This window comes from Pogona vitticeps, chromosome 2, assembly GCF_051106095.1.
Source record: "Pogona vitticeps strain Pit_001003342236 chromosome 2, PviZW2.1, whole genome shotgun sequence".
Taxonomy (NCBI): Eukaryota; Metazoa; Chordata; class Lepidosauria; order Squamata; family Agamidae; genus Pogona; species Pogona vitticeps.
In genome coordinates this window covers 229256928-229277784 of record NC_135784.1, presented here as the reverse complement: position 1 = coordinate 229277784, position 20857 = coordinate 229256928, and the positions used below count along the sequence as shown (strand labels likewise).

Genomic DNA, 20857 nt, shown 5'->3' with positions numbered 1-20857 from the left:
AAAAGGCCACCCTATGGAGGATCTTGACTGGACGGTGAGTTACCAGCCCATCGGAATGCATTAAACAAGTTTTAATGCGTTTCTGTGGGCTTTTAAATTTCGCTTTACGACGTTTTCATTCTACAGCGATTTTGCAGGAACGAATTAACGTCGTAATGTGAGGCACCACTGTATTCTGTACTAATTTATCCATATATCATATACAGTGGTGCCTCGCATAGCGATGTTAATTGGTTCCAAAAAAACCATCGCTATGTGAAACCATCGCTATACGAAACACCATTTCCCATAGGAGTGCATTGGAAACCGGTTAATCCGTTCCAATTGGAACGGATTGCCGTTGTTAAGCGAAAAAAAACCATAGGAAACATCGCTAAGCGAAACAATGTTTCCTCCATTGGAATGTATTGAAGCTGACTCAATACAGTGGTGCCTCGTATAGCGATTGCATCGTATAACGATGAAATCGCTTTGCGATGAAGATTTTGCGATCGCTTTTGCGATCGCTTTCCGATGTTTCCTATGGGGAAATTTCGCTTTGCGATGATCGGTTCCCTGGGGAACTGATCAAGGCAAAGCAAGCTTCTCCAACAGCTGATTGGCGGAAGGAGGGGCTATGGGGCTGGCCCCAATCCCCGCGCGCAGCCAGAGAGCTGCAAAGGAGGAAGTGGCGGGGACCGGGATCAGGGCGGCAGCGCTGGATGGGGGGCGGCGCACCAGAGACCCCCTCTCCGTCCCGTCTGCGCCCCGCCGAGGAGACCGGAGACCGGGCATTGTGCGGGGCTGGGTGGAATTTTGCTTTGCCCTGATCGGTTTCCTGCTTGGGAAACCGTTCAGGGCAAAGCAACTGCGGAAGGAGGAGAGAAGGACCTGGCCCCAATCGTCGGGCAGCCAGAGAGCTGCAAAGGAGGAGGCGGCCGGGGACCGGGATCAGGGCGGCAGCGCTGGATAGGGGGCGGCGCGCCAGAGACCCCTTCCCCGCCCCATCTGCACCCCGCCGAGGAGACCGGGCATAGTGTGGGGCTGGGTGGAATTTTGCTTTGCCCTGATCGGTTCCCTGCTTGGGGAACCGTTCAGGGCAAAGCAACTGAAGAAGGAGAACAGAAGGACCTGGCCCCAATCGTTGCGCAGCCAGAGAGCTGCAAAGGAGGAGGCGGCTGGGAACCGGGATCAGGGCAGCAGCGCTGGACGGGGGGGCGGCACGCCAGAGACCCCTTCCCCGCCCCATCTGCACCCCGCCGAGGAGACCGGGCATTGTGCGGGGCTGGGTGGAATTTTGCTTTGCCCTGATCGGTTCCCTGCTTGGGGAACCGTTCAGGGCAAAGCAACTGCGGAAGGAGGAGAGAAGGACCTGGCCCCAATCCCCGCGCGCAGCCAGAGAGCTGCAAAGGAGGAAGTGGCGGGGACCGGGATCAGGGCGGCAGCGCTGGATGGGGGCGGCGCGCCAGAGACCCCTCTCCGTCCCGTCTGCGCCCCGCCGAGGAGACCGGCATTGTGCGGGGCTGGGTGGAATTTTGCTTTGCCCTGATCGGTTCCCTGCTTGGGGAACCGTTCAGGGCAAAGCAACTGCGGAAGGAGGGGGAAAGGACCTGGCCCCAATCCCCGCGCGCAGCCAGAGAGCTGCAAAGGAGGAGGCCGCCGGGGACCGGGATCAGGGCGGCAGCGCTGGACGGGGACGGAGCGGCAGAGACCCCCTCCCCGCCCCTTCGGCGCCCGGGCTCCCGCTTGAGCTGAGCTTGCCTTCCTGCACATGGGAGCGGGAACCGGGGCGCGTGTGCTTGGCTGCTGCTGCCAGCAGTCCTCCCGGGGGCCTTCCTTGCCCTCCCCGCTTGGCTCGGGTTGCGAGCGCGGCCGCATCCACCCGCCAGGCGCCACGGGCAGGAGGGGGGCGGAGGCAGAAGCCGGAGCCGAGCACCTTTGGCAGCCGATGCCCTGTCTGCGGGCCGGCCCTGGAAAGGCTCGCTGGGTTTTGGGACCCCCAAGGACCGAGGAGAGGCGGAGGAGCCTGGCCCCAGGAAGGAGAGGCCCCGTGCCCTGAGCAGTGTGGGTTTGCCCCGCGGCTGCCCAGGCAGTGGCCCGGACGCATCCTGCCCCTCTGGCCTGCCCGTCTGCACCCCGGGAGAGCCCTGCCAAGGAGGCAGGGCATTGTGGGGAGCTGGCTGGTGGTGGAATTTTGCTCTGCCATGGTCAGTTCCGTGCTTGGGGAACTGATCATGGCAAAGCAATGCTTTTTTTAACAGCTGATGGGCGGTTGCAAAATGGCCGCGGCTCTTTTCAGGACGGATGCCTCGCTTACCGAGGTGGCGAAAATGGCCGCCCCTATGGAGGATCTTCGCTGAACGGTAAGTTTTTGCCTCATAGGAACGCATTAAACAGGATTTAATGCATTTCTATGGGGTTTTTTGTTCCGTTCAGCGACGATTTCACATAGCGACGTTAATCCTGGAACGGATTAACGTCGCTATGCGGGGCACCACTGTACATTTCAATGGCTTTGCGAAGTCAATTTTTGCAAAATTAAGTGTGTCATAAAAGGGTCAAAAATGGTTTTAAATGCTTGGATTAGCTTCTGCACCCTCTAAAACGATGCAAAAGTTAATTTGGCTTTGATCTGATTTTTCGTTAATTTTTTCTGAATTTTTCCCCCCAACTTTTGACAGCTGTCAAAATCTGACAGCTCCATTATTTCCTATGGGGGAAGAAAAAATTCACAAAAAATTAACGAAGACTCAGCAACTGTTCTAAATTCTTGGGTTCGTTAGAGGACCCCCTAAGTCGTGTGCAAACCTGATTTGGCTTTGATCTGAACTTTCGTTAATTTATGGTGAATTGTTTTCTCCCCCATAGGAAAGCATGGAGCTGTCAGATTTTGACAGGTCCATTGGTTCCTATGGGCCAAAAAAAAAATCACAAAAAATTAACGAAAAGTCAGATCAAAGCCAAATCAGGTTTGCACATGATTTAAGGGGTCCTCTAACGAATCCAAGCATTTAGAACGGTTTTTGACCCTTCTAAGACACTTTTTTAATTGAAAAAAGAAACATCGTTAAGTGAAACAGGGGACCTAAAATCGCATTCATTATGCGAAGCATGGTCCCAAACTTTGCTAAGCGAAAATCGCCCATAGGAAACATCGTTATGCGGTGCATATTATTTTCTAAAAAACACATCGTTATGCGAATTCATCGCTAAACGAGGCAATCGTTAAGCGAGGCACCACTGTACTGGCTTATCTAAGGCAGAATATTTCTGAGTGAAATTAGTGAACTGGGTTGGTGGCCTGTCATGCACATGTACACTCATTCTTCTTAATATGTGCAGAATTTTAAACTGTCTGGGAAGAAAGTCCAGTATTGTACTGAGTCCTGTTTAGCAGAAAGTCCTGCTAGCTGCTGTGGCTTACTGCTTGCATATGCAGTATCTGCTAAATACTCAAAAATGGTTACCTGCTGCCTCGTCAGGTCCTGCTTGTATCAGCTGAGTGAAAAAGAAAAACCCAGTTTTTGTTTGTTTTGTTTTGGAATAAGACACCTTTCCTGCAGCCATAGATTGTTTCTGACCAGAACAGAGATGGTGTGTCTCTTCAGTGTTCTGGAGTAACTTGCTTGTTTACACTGTGTGCTGCATTAGTCAACTGCCTATTTCTCTCTTTCTGCGCTCTTACGTAGTCACTGGAGGAGGGTAATACAGTGGGATCTTGACTTAAGAACGGCTTGAGTTTAGAACATTTTGACTTAAGAACCACTCTCACAGGAAAATATTGACTTGACTTACATACTTAGATTTGAGTTAAGAACTGAAAAAAAACCACGTGGGAGGCAGGGAAAGTGCAAAATTTGAACTTTCAGTTAACTGTTGGGCAGTGAAAAGGGTGCCTGTCTGCTTCCTCACTCCTCCCAGCGTTTAGAGAGTGCATTGGGAGTCTTCAGACTGCCTGGTACTGCCTGGACTGTCTTTTCCCTACCTTCCCTGAACCTTTCTTGACCTAAGAAAAAAAGAAACAAAATATCCCCCTCTAGTGGTCAAAGGCAGAATAGCAGCTTCCTATTACGAACGGAGAAGAGCAGATACGGATCAAATGGTTTTCAATGCATTCCTATGGGAAATGCAGATTTGACCTGAGAACTTTTTGACTTGAGAACCGCCTTCCAATATGGATTAAGTTCTCAAGTCAAGACCCCACTGTATGGTGGTTGAGGACCAAAACTTATCTTAACAGTATACTCATTGCTCACTTCTGTCGGCTGTTGTGTATGTGTGAGGAAGGACTGAAAGGGAGCAATAACAAATGATTTGGCTGAGCATTGCTGATAAACCTGTTCTCCAGATGCAGCATGCTGTCACCTACAGGTTTCTTTATGTCTTTACTAAGTTGAGGTGCAAAATTTAACATGTGGGCCATTTGAGATTTCCCCCCTACCCCATCCTCTCTGATAGCCTCCAACCCTTCAAGAATAAATTGAATTAGAATTATTTGCTTCTGAGTAATGCAATTTGCTGTTGAAAATTAGCAGCAAACCACAGGCATGATAATTCTGCTCCATAAAAGGAAGATTTCCTATTCTTTAATGGCTTCCTCTGTGATGTGATTTTTAAAATATCCTCCAACATGTCTGATCATGTCTTGTTTGTTTGTGTACCTACCTGGGTTTCTTCCTTGTTGTTGTAATTGGTTAATGTTTTGTCCTGCATTCTCTTATGTCTATATCATACTAGGTACTACTAGTACCCCAGCAACCTTTGATACACTCTATTGGAGACTGTTGGATTTACTGCTGCTCCTATTTCTTCTGCTGCTAATTTCAGTGGCAGAGACTCCACTGCCCTGATAAGTTAAGTTTAGCAAAGTAAGATTAATGAGAACAGATTTGATACAATGAATTAAGCCACTGGCAATGGTGCGGCTAAAAAATATTGTAAATAAATAAATAAATAAATAAATAAATAAATAAATAAATAAATAAATAAATAAATATATTTTACATTAATATATTTAATAGATTTTGCATAAATAAAAGCAAAGAAACCCATTCATTTTCACTTCATATATGCCCTTTACCAGAGCATGGCTTGAAAGCAGGTGGTCAAGCTGAAAAATGACCTCCAGTTCCAAGGATATTTCCCACTCCTGCTTTAGTGTAAGAGCTTCTGTTTCAAGCAGGCAACCTAATGCTGTTTATATAATTCTGATGTAACCCACTCAGAGAAGTAGCTTTAGCATTATGGGGTGGTATGTAAGTAAAAAAAAAACATGCCCTGGTTTCATCTCAGGGTTACATTTAGCTGTTGTGGAATCCTGACCCACACAATTTTGATGACTAGCTATTTGAAGATGGAGGTGGTGTTGGGGGAACTCATTGTTCTTCCTATTTTCCAATAACTTAAATGGTAAGCATTTACTGTATTTTTCGCTCCATAAGACGCACCTTTCCATAAGACGCACTAATTTTTTAGGAGAAGAAAACAGGAAAATATAATCTGTTTTCTTCACTCCATAAGACGCACAGACTTTCCACCCCCCTGTTTTATGGGGAAAAGTGCATCTTATGGTACGAAAAATACGGTAGCTATTCATATGGAAAAGTGCAACCCCCACTTACTGCTGCTTGATAGTGCTTAATTTCTGGTGCAGTTTGAAGCATATGAGCACTGTGGGAGCCTTACATCTCAACAGACTTGAGACAAGCTATCTTGCAGTCCAAGTTTAATTCCCATCTCATGTTGGTACCTATCTGTTTTTTTTCCTGCTGGGAGTTGACAGTAGGTTATGATAAGGCAGGATGCATTCCTGTTTGCCCATCTTCTCTTATTGGCATAGTTTGTTTTTCCTGGTGCAGAATCGATTTGGAGTACATCCCTCCAGAGCACTGATTCTCAACGTTAAGTAGGCCAGGTATTCTTGGATGGCAATTCCCAAAAGCCATCACCACCAGCTGTGCTGGCTGGGGTTTCTGGGAATTGCAGTCCAAGAACACTTGGGTTACTCAAGGTTGGGACCCACAGCTCCAGAGGATAGAATCTTGCATTTTTAGAAATTATCCGATCTAGCAGTTAGTCCTTTGTAGATTTCCTAAACATTGACATAATGAAGCATGTTTTTCTTACTACTGAGAAGAGCTAAATAATGACAGAAAATCTTGTGGGTCTTAAAGACTACCAAGTTTTATATGGCAAAAGCTTTTGTAGACTTACCTCACTTTTGCAGATTGAGTAGTTCCTTAGTAGACTGTCACTTAGGCAATGTAAGGTGTAAAGGAAAAAAGTCACTTGCTGATAGTTTTACCAGTAGTCCTTAATGATTGTTAACAGGGAGGTTGGTGACAGAAACCTGGTAGTAGTTGTGAGGTCATAGGTGGGGGAAAGGTACATCTAAAGATAGAAAAAGCATACATATTTGTACAGAAATTAAATTCCATGGACTGATGGGAAACAACAATGAGCAAAACCGTAAGTAGAAAAAAATGCTTTAACATTTATTCTAAAATGCAGGTAAGTGGTAGTGGCACTAGCCATGAATTGGATGACTAGCATACATATTGCGAATAAAAAGCCACTGGTCTGGACAAAGAAAGCAGGATGGATTTTATTTAAATCTTGATTTAAATCACTAGTCAAGAAGACCATATTTAAATCATGATTTTTAAATGTGAAGACTCATTCTTATTGGTAGTTACAATCTTCGGTATTTGCTACCAGATGAAAATTTCATATTTAGAATGATAACTTGTCAGATTAGTAAAACAGCTATATTAGAACTGATTTTAGTTTAATACGTAAATCACTCATATTTGGAGAACTACTTAAATTGTTTTATTTAAGACAATGACATTATATATATATGATGTACTTACTTAAATGTCAGTGCTTATTAACTGAAGTGGTTAAACAAAATATCTTTTTAAAAAAACTTAAACATCAGCTGGATCCACATGAAAAACGTGAAACATTGTCTTCTGCAGCTCACATCTTCATTCTCTTGTTCGCTCATAATCTGGGAAGGAAAAACAAGCTTTCCTACTTTATCCAGTCCCAACTGATTTCTCAATTTAGAATGAACGAGTCCAAAAGAAGTGAATATTCTTTGGACACCAGCTGAAGAGGCCACTGCTGTTAATTGTGAAGTCATTACTTCAACAGTTTCTGAATCGAAGTGCTTAAGTGACTTCTACCAGTTCACTGGTGTGACTTTAAAACATCATCACTAAACATATATAGTGGTGCCTCCCTTAACAAGCGCCCCGGTTGACGATGAAATCGCATAGCGATTTGTTTTTTGCGGTCACAAAAGCGATCGCATTGCGATGTTTTAAATGGGAAAAAATCGCTTTGCGATGATCGGTAAGCTGTTTCACTTACCGATTTTCGCATAGCGATGTTTTCCCAACAGCTGATTGGCGGTTCCAAAATGGCAGCTGGGTAAAAAACATGGCCGCCTGCTGTGTTTTGGGACGGATTCCTCGCATACCGGGTAGCGAAAATGGCCGCCGTATGGAGGATTTCCGCTTAAAGGTAAGTTTTTTGCCCATAGGAACGCATTGAAGGGGTTTCCAGTGCATTCCTGTGGGCTTTTAAAAATCGCTTAACGATGTTTTCAGTTAGTGGCGATTTTTGCTGCACTGATTAACATCGCTAAGCGAGGCACCACTGTATTTCTTGAATGGTTTCCTCTTAGCTCTGAAGTTTAGTTGTAGTTGACATTACAGATGGGTGATTGCTGGATACCCATGTCGTGGATGATCCTCTTCTTCAGCACTTCAGGTTTGACCCTGGTACCTGATATTGACAATATTTGCAAGAAAGTGAGCTGGAGACAGTGCTTGTCCCATACATTTTTTTAATCTTGTAAATTCATTCTGTAAGTGTGCAGTTCTGTTTTTAAGTGTTCATTCAGTTCCTTCTAAATTTCAACACCCTCAACAATGAAACAGCTATTTTTTAATATATTGTTTAAAACTTTAGAAATGGGTTTCAACATTTCTCTTAAGCCAAATGTTGAGGATTTTGGCTGTGACAATGGCATTTATTTTTTCTTGATTTTGCTCACTGTCATCAGAATACACTAGTTCTTAATACACAGTATTGTTCAAAACAGTCCACTACAGAGTTACATGTAACATCTTGTGGAAGTGTTAGCTTGGTTCCATCCTTTCAGAGCTGCTGCAGCAAAATGATTGTTACGGAAGTATTTCACAACTTCAACAACATTATTCTATATTTCTGGAACACCAGAAGTCTTTGGCTATTAATAAAGTGTGGGCTTTCAGGCAGACGGTATGAAGAATTTGTAGCATAAACAACTGAGCCTTTTCCATCGATTGACTCTTTCTAATCTGCTGATTTTTATCATAAATTTATCTATGGTGGTTCCAGATTGTTTGTTTCTTTTAAGTGATAAATTGTGGGTATGTGTGCCTCTCCTGGAGAGATCTGAAACTGTAGAACAAGAAGATGGTGATTTAGAAGGTTGATAGTTTCCAGAATTTCTTATGTTGATGGTGGATTCACCTAAACAAAACAAAAATCAATGCTGTTACTTTATCATTTTAGCTATTCATGAATATTATGTGTTTCCCATTGTATTCACTCAGTACTGTATTGCCTAAAAAGGAATAATTGTTTATTTTAACCCATTATTTCTTTTTATCAACTGTGTAAAAATGCAGTGCCATGCAGTAGCAATAATGAGTGTATAGTATTGCTCCAGCATGACAATACCTCACGGCCGTCTTTTTAAAAAATAAGGTGAAATACACATAGTTTACGACTCTGAAGTGCCTGTCTCTTCAGACATGTTCCTTTGATCAGAGCACTTCTACTGATATTGTTTTATTTGGGCCACCAGGCATTGCATTTCTTTGCTACATTGCATGCATTTTGCACACATACTTCCTTTCCTGATAAGTAGAGGAACTTCATTAAAATTTTCCCACACTGGGTCTTTTTTATGGTCTACTGCCATTTTGCTCCTCAAGGGGGGGAATAAAGAACTTCATGCTATGTGCACGAAGATCCCATGGTTTGTAAGCTACTCAGAAGATTTCACTTTCATTTTTACTGCTTGCCCCACCCTCCTCACAATTAGATTCTGGTACGGATATATTTCACTCCGAACAATCTTCAAACCTAGCATTTAAGTTCATTGTTTGTACATAGATTTGCAGAACGACAACAGGATTAAGGTCTTTTCATGAACTTTGTTTATTTTATAGTATTTTTACTGTGGAAAAAGTGAATGCTATCTTAGCTTGGATAATTTGAATTAATTGAATTTGTTTACAAAAAATGTGAATATTGGGTGAATATAAAGCCTCATGCTCTTATTTCATGCAGAATAACCTTTCAACTGTAATGAATCTTGAATGGACTCTTGTTTGACACTGTGGCTGTTGGCCTGTGGCGTCCTTCAGTGTTCTGTTTTGACCCCTGTGTTATTTAACATCTACATGAAATCACTGGGAGATGTTGTCTGGAGTTTTGGGGTTTGGTGTCAGCAATATGCTGATGACACCCAACTCTGTCTCTCCTTTCCATCTAAACCCAAGGAAGCTGTCTTGATTCTAAATCAATGTCTGGTGTCAGTAATGAACTGGATGAGGGTAAATAAACTGAAACTTAATCTAGACAAGACAGAAGTGCTCCTGGTCAGTCAAAAACCAGATTGAGGAATAGGATTGCAGCCTATGTATGCTTGATGGGGTTACACTCCCTCTGAAAACACATATATGCATCTTGGGGGTGTTCCTGGATTCATCTCTGAACCTGGATGCCCAGGTTTCAGTGGTGGCCAGGAGTGCCTTTGCACAGTTAAAACCAGTATGCCAGCTGCACCTGTTTCTTGAGAGGTCTGATCTTTCCACAGTGACACATGCCTTAGTTACATCTTGATTGGATATCTGTAACACACTCTACGTGGGGCTGCCTTTGGAAAATGTTCGGAAACTTCAAAGGGTCCAAAATGCCACAGCCAGATTGTTAATTGGGACTGGTTACAGGGAACATATAACTCCCCCATTAGAGCAGCACTGCTGGCTACTAATCTGTTTCTGGGTAGAATTCAAACTGCTGGTTTTAACCTACAGTGGGGTCTTGACTTAAGAACGGCTTGAGTTAAGAACATTTTGACTTAAGAACCACTCTCATAGGAAAATACTGACTTGACTTAAGTACTTAGATTTGAGTTAAGAACTGAAAAAAAAAACCACGTGGGAGGCAGGGAAAGTGCAAAATTTGAACTTTCAGTTAACTGTTGGCCAGTGAAAAGGGTGCCTGTCTGCTTCCTCACTCCTCCCAGCATTTAGAGAATGGATTGGGAGACAGTCTTCGGACTGCCTGGTACTTGTACTGCCTGGACTGTCTTTTCCCTGCCTTCTCCGAACCTTTCTTGACCTAAGAAAAAAAGAAACAAAATATCCCCTCTAGTGGTCGAAGGCAGAATAGCAGCTTCCCATTAGTTTCTACGGACGGAAAAGAGTAGATACGGATCAAATGGTTTTCAATGCATTCCTATGGGAAATGCAGATTTGACCTGCAAACCTTTTGACTTGAGAACCGCCTTCCAATACAGATTAAGTTCTCAAGTCAAGACCCCACTGTATACAGTCCTAAATGGCTTGAGTCCAAGCTATCTAAAAGACTGCATCTCCCTCTATAAGCCTGCCTGGATTTTAAGATCAGGGGAGGCCTTTCAGTCCCACCACCTTCACAGGTACAGTTGGTGGGGCTATGGGAGAGGGCCTTCTCTGTTACTGCTGCCAGATTCTGGAACTCCCTCCCATGGAAAACTAGGCTGGCCCCATAATTCCTGTCCTTCTGTGAGCAGGCAAGACCTTTCTCTTCAGGCAGGCTTAATGAATGGTGGTCTCAGATGAGTTTTAAATGGATTGTTGTTCTCTGTTTTAAATGTGTTTTAACATTGAACTTAGTTACCATTTTAATATAATATTTGTTTAATTCTTTTTAAATATTTGTATACTTACTGTTTTTAGCTTTTAAATACTGTTTTAATGATGTAAGCTCCCTTGGGTCCTTTTGGGGGAAAAGGTGGGATAGAAATATTTTTAATTAAAATAAACAATATTTTTAGATAGATTTTTCCTCCAAAAGCATTTGATTAAAATTATAGATGTGCACGATCCTCCAAAATGGCTGTTTTCCCCCAAATAAATCACAAATTGAGGGGTTGGTTGTTTGGGAATTTTTCTTTTTTTACATAGCTTGATGGCTGAGTCATGTGCAGAGGCTATTTGGCTGGCTGATAGGTCGGCTGCCTATATATAAAGAGAGAGGCAGAGATGGCAGGCCCAGCTCTTGCAAGAGAAGCTGGGCCGCTGTCTATCTAGATGGTGGTGGAGCAGGCAGCAGTGGCAAGGCAGGGAAATAACAGGGGCAGTGGGAAGGGGGTTGGGGACAGGCTTCCTGTGGGGGAAATGAACCAGGAAGTTAAATTAGGAAAAAGTTCATTGTTTCAGGAAAGCTTGGGCTCTCCAGTTTGGAACCAACACAAATCAATGAGATTTTTTGATGACCTTCCTGGTTCGTTTTTGTATTCATGCCCATATTTAATTAAAATATATAAAAATCAAATTTAAATTAAAAAATCACATTTTATTTTTTAAAAAATATATTTTATTTAATTTTTTAATCCACCCTGAAAAAAGTAGAACATCTTAACATGTATTTGTTCAACTTTTTCCCTTCGAAGTCTGTAGCTCCTTCAATTTCTTTTGTTCAGGAATGGCCAGCTTGAGGATAGAAGCAGAGCTTTTGAATGTTATTGTTTCTAATATAGAATTTGTGTCATTTATTCTTTTGGACAAGGCTTTGCATCTTTGCCCAGGGTAGAATGCTGCAGGCTGGCAAAACCCGGCATACATTGAGAATAAGCAAGTGGACACCACAATTTCCACAGTATCTTTCCGTTTGTATTCCCACTGGATTAGAGTCCCAATAGCAAGCAAAAGGAACCTTTACAGTTTTGCAATGAACGCATGTTCTAATCTGTTAACCCCCTCCCCTTTTATTTTCTGTTTTAAATGTAAAGCTTAAATATGAATGATAAAACTATATTTAAAATCTCTTCTGATATCTCTATCTGTATCTCCAGTACTGACATCAAAAAAGTTGGAGTCTGTTGGCCTTAGTTCCATAGATTATGATGAATTCCTACTGCTAATGTAGCTTTGCATTGATTAATGTAGATATGAAGGTAGATATGAAGGAATGCACTATTTTATTTGTATGAAACAGAAGTAAATGTGTATAGCATTATTTATTTATTACTTTGATTTATATACCACCCCATTAGTGCCACAGCACTGTTCTAGGCAGTTTAGAGTTAGAACAAGCTACACAGCAATAAACAGTAGATACAACACAAATTCCAAAAGCATAGTCTAAAAAACCCTAAAAGCCAACATACTCTCTAATTTCCCACCCTGCTGGGTGGGGCTCTGCCTCTCTCTCTCTCTTGCAGCTTTGCCCCTGCATGTGTGCACAACTCACCCCCCCCCCCCCGGATTCCATCGTGACTGGAACCTAACATGATTGCTGTGTCAAGGAGGAAGACAGCTACATGGAGGGAAACAGAGTTGTGTATGTGTGTGCTCGCACCTAGCTTAGCAGGAACCTTGCTAACAGCCAATGGTGCAAACCACAGAGAAGTGAGACTGAAGGCGAGGCATTCAACCGGGGTCAACATGAAATGCCTCCCTGAAGAGTAATGTTTTTAACTGCCTCCTAAATGTGTACAAGGTGGGGGCCAGGCATAGCTTCTCTGGGAGTGATTCCATAATCTCAGTGGCATTGCCAAGAAGGTTGCATTGCAAATGTGTAGCTGTGCAACAGGATTTTAGCCAGTGTAACATGAGGCTACTTGGTGAGCATGACCTTGACCTTTTCACAGAAGAGTACTTGTTATTATTTTCAGCTGCACCTGGTGAAGGTTTCTTTATAGCTGAATTTAGCATGTCTGAAAATCTTTTAACGATATGCTGGTGTAGATCTTCATATTTTCAAAATACATATGATGTAAATGGCATTTTCTGATTGCTGCTTTGTTGGATTTTATTTTGGATAGCTTGAAGATGGACATACCTTATTTGATTACAATGTTGGACTCAATGATATAGTTCAACTTTTGATACGCTCAGATTCTGATGCTTCTAGTACTCCACTGACTAATCAAGATGGAAAACCCAGTCCCTGTGCAGTTGCCAATTGTAAGAACAAAGTCAAGCAAGGAGCAAACAGTGAAACATCTAATCTGCCATCTACATCTGCCCGCTCATTTCTCATTGATCCTGGCATTGGACAATACAAGGTATTTATGGCTTTTTGTAACCTTGGATTGCTAATTTAATATAATTGTCTGTTGTCTACTCCCATGAACATTATGAAGTCAAATGTCAAGTAAAATATCAGTTCTCTTATGGAAGAAAGGTACAAAACTATTAAAGAGGCGAGAGACAGCAAAGCGGAAAGTACAAACAGTGAAAGAATAATGCAGAGAGAAAAACTTCACATGCTTTCTGCCTGTTGGGAGCCCTAAAAACAGAAGTGAATGACATATGGAAATTAGTTGTGCATCACTCTCGGGGATCTGGTCTACACTGAGACTCAGTGATGGTCAGAATCCCAGCCCTTGTAATACGTTTTCAGATCATGCACCTGGTCATTCAGCACATTTCTGTCAGCCAATTTCTTGAATGTTTATATTAAATTAATCAGCAGAGTGAAAACAAAACCAGACATTAGAAGTTTGTAGTCGGACATCAAAGCATAATTTCTTTTAGAATTGTCTGACCTTGGGTATGCCTTATTACTTTTCAAACTTTTCTCAGTAGAACCTGGTACCTTCTTGAGCCACCCCAATCACCTTTCTGCCAGTTTTGAGCAGTTGAGGTCTTCCCCAGGTAACCTTTAGTAACCTGTTATAGGTACAAAGATAAATATTGCTGTGTACCACACTAAGCTTCCTTGCCATTTTAGTGGTCCCCTACAATTTATTTATTTATTTTGGCACAAACTGTGCTCTGTTTGCTGTCCTCTGAAGATGCCGGCCACAGAGACTGGCGAAACGTTAGGAAGAACCACTTTCAGAACATGGCCAAGAAGCCCGAAAAACCCACAACAACCATTAGATCCCGGCCGTGAAAGCCTTCGCGAATACACAGATGAGATTGTTGTGCAACTCTGCCTAGCTACAGCTCAAGCCTATATTAAGTTAGAAATGGTTTGTCTGATTTGGCACTGCATTGAGAGGTCCCTTTTAGTTGTGTGGAGGATAAATAGTGGAATTAAACTATTTAGCAGCTGGTTTTCCTTATTTACTTTAGGTTATGCAAAAGAACAGCAACACAAAGCTTAACCTGATTCTATTCACCGGCACATGCTCAGCATAACACCAAATCTCGGTTTTGTGACATAATTGAATGTTTATAGCATGCAAGTCACAACAGGTTAGGCCACACAAGCCAGGAACAATGTTCTTGCCGAGCCAGAAAAACTGAATACAAACTATAGAAGCTTAAATCAGGAAGCAGGTACTGTAATCCAGTTAGAAGTCATGAGGCACAGTTAGTTTCCTTGCTGCAACACCCTTTGGAAATACATTCTCTATTAGATGCCCAGAACTTGTTGAAAAGTTTGCAAGTTGAATCCAAATTTCCCATAGAAATGCATTGAAAATTAATTAATGCATTTTTATGGGGGGGGGGAAGGTCAGAAATTTTAAAAAACGTAAAAGAAAGTCACTTACCAAGTACTGTAGACTGAGCCTGGCTCTTCACAGTGGGTAGACCCCAGAACAGCCAAAAAAGAGCCCCAAACAGCTAAAAGCCAGCAGGCAGATGGCAGCCATTTTGTACTCTTCTCCGCTCCTGCTCTTTTCCCCTCCCCTCTCCCCACCTAACAGCTGATCGGCACTGGTATGAACGGCTTCCCAGGCAGCTTTTAAAGCAAGTACTGGTATGGACATTTCTACACAAGCAGGTTTCAACTCAAATGGAGCACCTTTTCACCCAAGCACTAACCCCAAACAAACAGCTTTTAAACTAAATTTTACATTTCAAAACGACAATATCAGGCAGTCCCAGGTCGCTCTCCCAGCTCACTAACTGCTTGGACTAGCAAGGAAGCAGACAAGCAGCCTCTTCACTAACTGAAAGTTTGAATTTCCCCGCTTTCCTTGCCTTCCCCGTATATTAGGTATGCTAATATCTGTGCACTGGAGGATTGTGGGAGGAACATTCCAGCCCCTGATGGGGGTCCTGTGGGGCACCCCAAAACACTGAGTAGCTCTCTTGGGGGGCAGGGCACAGAAAGGGGCAGGAGGTTCAGGGGCCATTCCAACTCATACCTGGCAGGGGAGATACCATGATCATCAAAGTGGTTTTCCCAGGGTGAGGCTCATCTATTGCACTTTGGATGTGCTGACTCCTGTGATTTCCCCAAATGTGGGAAAATCAACTGCCTAAGTGGGGGACTGTGTTTGTGGTTTCCCCTGGTCTTTCTAGAATTACTCTTTCCCCTTTGGTCCTTGGCTGTTTTCACTGCCTGCTGCCATAGGCCTGTTAGCCTTGCTGGTTTTCCAGGTGGGCTCCAGGAAGCAGATCCTGGACAGCCAGCAGTGCAGAATGGTGAGGTCTAAACAGCAAGCAGTCTCTGGTGCCAGTTCAGAGGCCTCCCAGCATGGCAGTGGGAGGCTTCTGGGTGGTGGTGGTTGAACCCTTTTTTAAAATTGTATTTGCTTCATAAGACGCACATACTTTCTCCTCGACTATTTGGGGGAGGAAGTGCGTCTTATGGATCGAAAAATACAGTATAAGAAGAAAAAAGCAATGAGTATTGACATCAGAGTTGTGATATCTGAAGGGTTTGGCGAGGGAAACTTTAATCTTAGCTGTAGTGCTCAAGTAATTGACATTAAGAAGATTGGCTATTGTGCCTTTATCTGAGTTGCTTTTTTTAATTCCCAGTGTTATGTATAAATATATGGGGTCAGTGCAGTTTCGTGTTGCTGTTGATATTGTGGTGACCTATGGTTTTAAACAATAAATCTTGTTTTGTTCCATTACCTGTGATCATTTTGGTAGAAAGAATAAAGAATAAAACTAAATTTGGCATGACAAAACTAAAACTAAAGCCTTTGGGTTTTCCTTTGGAGTAATGGTGTCTGTAGGTCATTTTAACTCATTTTAGTAGGGTAGAAGACACAGAGAAATATGTGAGAAAGCAGGGATATTGCTGTGGTGGCGGTGATAACAAACTTCAATTAGAAGAGAATTACAATAATTATTTATTCTTAACTGGTCATAATATTATTCAGTACTGGAATCTGAATGTTTTTGTGATCTTTTATTTTCTGGTTAATGAGAAGTTTTCACTTTGGTTGCTTTTTTGTAATTGAAAACATTACCATTCTGCTGGCACCTCTATTTGTATTGTTACAAAGATAACTAATAGAGAATTGCTTGTTTGGATTGGGTTCATGTTTTCTCCATTGTTAATATCTTCTTGATTTAATACTAGATGGTGTTAACTGGAGTACAGTATATGTCTGTTAGTAACATGTGACATGACACACCTAAAATGTATTTTTCTTTTTCTATGGACTTTACTAGAATGAATGAAAAATAAGTGAAATCTGCTTTATGTGATAAAGCATACTTTTTCTAATAAGATGCCAATTTATATTTGGTAATAGATTGTTTTGCATGTTTTTTTTCCGTTTCGCAGTAATGGAAATTCAGGTTTCTTAGATGATTTTACAGACTGTTTCAAGTGAGCGTGCTTGCTGATTTGATTTGGCTCAAAATGTAGAAGTCTTTTCACATGCTTCATTTAAAATTCAGTTACCATAGAAATTTGCTGATACTATACTAAATAATCCTGGAGCTGGAATTCAGGCATTGTTAATAGTTCATTTCTTAAAAGGATATTACCAAGGCTTACAACTTCTGTGTAGTAACTCACCTAAGGGCATAGATTTGAGTCTTATGTTGAAATCATACTATTCGAATTTTGTGATTTAATACATTATGATTATTGGATGGCTTATGGGGCATATCCACCCCTTGACATTATTCCATCAGAGTCACTCCTTTGCATGTTCCTCTGTCATTGCCACAATGTAGCTAAGGGGAATGGGTTCCAGATCATCTAAGTAAAGGTCAGAAGAACAGGGTAGAGGAACAATACAGTCTTGAGTTTCTGGAATTGAGCCATAAAGGCATATACAGTGGTACCTCGCTTAGCGATTGCTTCATTTAACAATGAAATCACTTAGCGATTACTTTTTCGGAGCGATCTTGCGCTCTGTTTAACTACGGTTCCTATGGGCGATTTTCGCGTAGCAATGTTTGGGACCATGCTTCGCAAAGCAATGACAAAGATACTTGGAATCTGCCCACCGGGACTTTAATCCCAGCATTCCAAGCACCAAAGAGTCAGAAAGTGCAGCCACTTGGGTGGCGTGCAACACCTTGGGAAATGTAGTCCTTGCTATTGCCCACTCCTGTTCTAAGGGCTCCCGGCAAGGACTGTTTGATGGTGTCACCTAGCAGCAACCATCTCTGCCTCCTTTCCCGCATCTGCTACGGAAACGAGTGAGGACCAGGTGATAACAAGGGCTGAGGGCTGTGGCAAGCACAAGGGAAAGGTGGGAGACTTTGGTGAATAATTAACAAAACAAACAAACACGAGTGGGGCTGTGGAGTAGGCGTCAATGGGTGTTTCTAAAACTCACTTTTCAATAAATTGTACAATAGTTGTACAGTACACTTGAATATCTGCTTGCCATTGTTTCATAGACTTTTACTTTCAGAGCTAGTTATTAAGTTATTACTAAAACCAGTAATAATTGAATGAGGAGGATTATATTTAATATGTTAAAAAGCAGATACATGTATATAGTCTTACAGATACAACCTGCCCTTTGAGGGCAACCATAATGCCAGTGTGGCCCAAGATGAAATTGAGTATGAGACCTCTGGTCTAGCTTATTAAGTTATTTATTTAAAATATTTTTATCCTGCTTTTCTCCTTAATTCTCCCTATATAAGATTTCTGTAGACAGATTATATGTAACAAAGTGAACATCAGTTTCCCTCATCAGTGCTAAGTGCTGTGTTGGGAGATGTTTTCTGGGCTAAATAATTTCAGTACTCTGGGAAAATCAACATGTGTGTGGAGGTTTAAAACATGAAGTCAAATGCTAGAAATTCTGCAGATTGAAATCAGGAGACAGGAAGCATTGTTAGAAAACATCAACATCCATTAAATCCTGGTGATTGTGAACAATGATGTGAAAGAGAGAAGAGCAGAACACAAAAAAGGAGTTGCTTTTACATGAAATCTGTATTTTTGTACTCTTAAAAATGCACTTTAAAAATTATTTTTGACAGACTGTACAAGGTTCTATTATATTTCTAAAAGGTAAAGAGGAAAAAAAATACCTAAAGTAATGCAGCTAATTACAGTTGGTTTAAAATGCACCTCATTAAATTATTGGTTCAGTTTTTCAGCTTAACATTAACTAAATGTTATATTTATTTTTAGATAAATGAATTGGTGGATGCCCGAGATGTCACTATAGGATCCTGGTTTGAAGCCCATATAGAAAATGTAACTCGAACAACAAAAGGACATAAAAATGGAAAAGCTCAAGGAAAGGGTGGAAGTAATTACAAAAGGACTAATGGAAGTTTAAGCCAAGATCATTCTAGAGAAAATACGAATAATTTGGACAATGCACCTTCTACGTCTTATTCAGATTATATGGACAATGATGAAGATAATATATATCATATCAAGTATGATGAGTAAGTGCTGCTGATATTATTATGAGGCCACCATGTGAATTTATATGGTTGGTATAAGCTAAACATTTTTACGAAAATGGAATCCTTAAGAAGGCAAGTTCTCATTTCAGGTATAAAGGAAATAGTATTTGAAAACTATAAAATGTTTCAGTTTGTTTTTTAGGCATGAATTAATTTCTTTTCAGAGTTTCAATATAATATTTGCTTTTGTTATTTCCTTTAAGAAATTTGGCCTTCCAATCGAATATGAAACCATAATTTAATCTGACTGTAGATTTTCTCCCCCCAGAAGATATTTATGGAGTTCCATTGGTACCTAATATTTTAAAAAATATGTGGAAATGTACAACAACTGATATTAGGTCCAAATAATTGATATTGGGTAGGCAAAAATGGTCTAAGAAGACTAACATGTTAGTGTATTACTTGCTTTACTGTATAAATATTTATGGTAAAAAGGATCTTGGAATGACAGAGTCACTGTATCACTGTGATTCTTTCTTTGATATAAGTGACTTACTAAGCAGGTAGAGAACTTTCCACCGCATGATGCATGAGCCTCCTGCATTGGAAAAATCAATATCAGAAATGCCAGTGTTACATATGCATGCAGAATCTCTCTCCTACAGTGGGCCTCACCAAGAAGGAAATGGAGAATGGTGTGTTGGGGGATTGATGCATGTACGTATATATGGACATGCACTCAATTTGACTCTGGACAGGCAATAGGAATTGCTTATTTTACGTGGGATCCATGGGCATGTAGGAGTAGATTTCAATTTCCTTTTTAAAAAAAATCATAATGTTTTTATTATGGTAGTCTTGGTTGTGTTTCTGTGTCCCAGACAATACCAAAGGAGTGACTGATTCACTTAAATTGGTGGGATGCCATCGTATCATAATCAGTTTCTGCTTTCTTAACAATTTTAAGTGAAAGTATCTATTAACAGATTGCATGGGTCTAGTTTCAAGAAGGAGGGAAAACATTTAAAATAATATGGAACTCTTTTGTCAGCATTGCAAAAATACAGTTAATTACCTGGAAGGAAACAGTGGGATTTTTTCAAAGTAGATTGGCAAAGGGTTATATTGAAAGTGCTTTTCCTCTTCTATATTTGTGCAGCAGTATGGTCAAATTTATTTATTTATTTATTTATTTATTTATTTATTTATTTGATTTATTTGATTTATTTGATTTATTTGATTTATATGATTTATATCCCGCCCATCTGGTTGCGGATTCCAAAGCTCTCTGTGAGTGGGAAAATGTAATAGATTTTGAGAGTAAAGATAACCATTTGGAGAGAAGAGTGTGTCCTGCCGAGGTCAGATAAGATTACGTTAAGTCAAGGCAATCAAATCACTAAAATGACAGCAATAAAAATGAATGTTTCCCACTTGAAACTCATACATGTCCTTCTTTGCAAGTGTGCATGCTATTTGCTCTGTATCAAATGTTAAAATACTGGCATTGGACTAGTAGAACTGTTATACTACAGTAGCTGGAGCATATTTCAGAATTATTGTTAGCATTATGTAGCGCAGATGTTTCTTTCAGTGTAAAACTATAATGAAGTGGGGTTTTCTGTGACATTAATGAGCTTTTCTTTAGTTTTCTTTGTAAATGTGCAGGAAGTACTGAGCAAGATCTCTTACTTGAAAAGTAAATGTTCCATCCTAAGCATAATTGTTTAGCCATAAACAACTTTGCTGGTAACTTCTGTATATGGTGTGCGTTGCTCTGGAAATTTTCAGAACTTTCCATAAGCAAAGGTTTGTACTTCTGGACAGAACATTATTATCACAGGAGTTGGAAAGTAATTATGTTCGGAATTGCATGGCAAAACTGTAAGTACTCTTGATGTAGGGAAAGACTGCATTGCAAAGCTTTGGCAGAAGGTGAGAGTTACAGTATTACCCAGGTGAATTTGGTGAATTATTCTGATGAGCTACAGAATAATATCTGGTTCTAGCAATTGTAATGATTGAGCCCTGTGTCCAGAAGGAACTGCACCGTAACACTGGGTGGCATTATGTCA

General features: G+C 41.2%; 1 protein-coding gene and 1 pseudogene across 2 annotated transcripts in view; both read left to right on the top strand.

Annotated features, from left to right (window-relative positions):
• The window catches only part of UHRF2 (ubiquitin like with PHD and ring finger domains 2), a 124780-nt gene that overhangs the window by 15512 nt on the left and 88411 nt on the right, over nt 1-20857 (top strand). The window contains exons 2-3 of one of the 2 annotated variants that reach the window (XM_020810371.3): nt 13076-13318; nt 18556-18818. In XM_020810371.3, coding sequence (XP_020666030.1) covers nt 13076-13318; nt 18556-18818 — 506 coding nt within the window. The remainder of the gene's footprint in view (nt 1-13075; nt 13319-18555; nt 18819-20857) is intronic. The other variant, XM_020810373.3, reaches the window with a different exon arrangement.
• On the top strand, nt 15348-15502 carry LOC140705049 (U1 spliceosomal RNA; annotated as a pseudogene).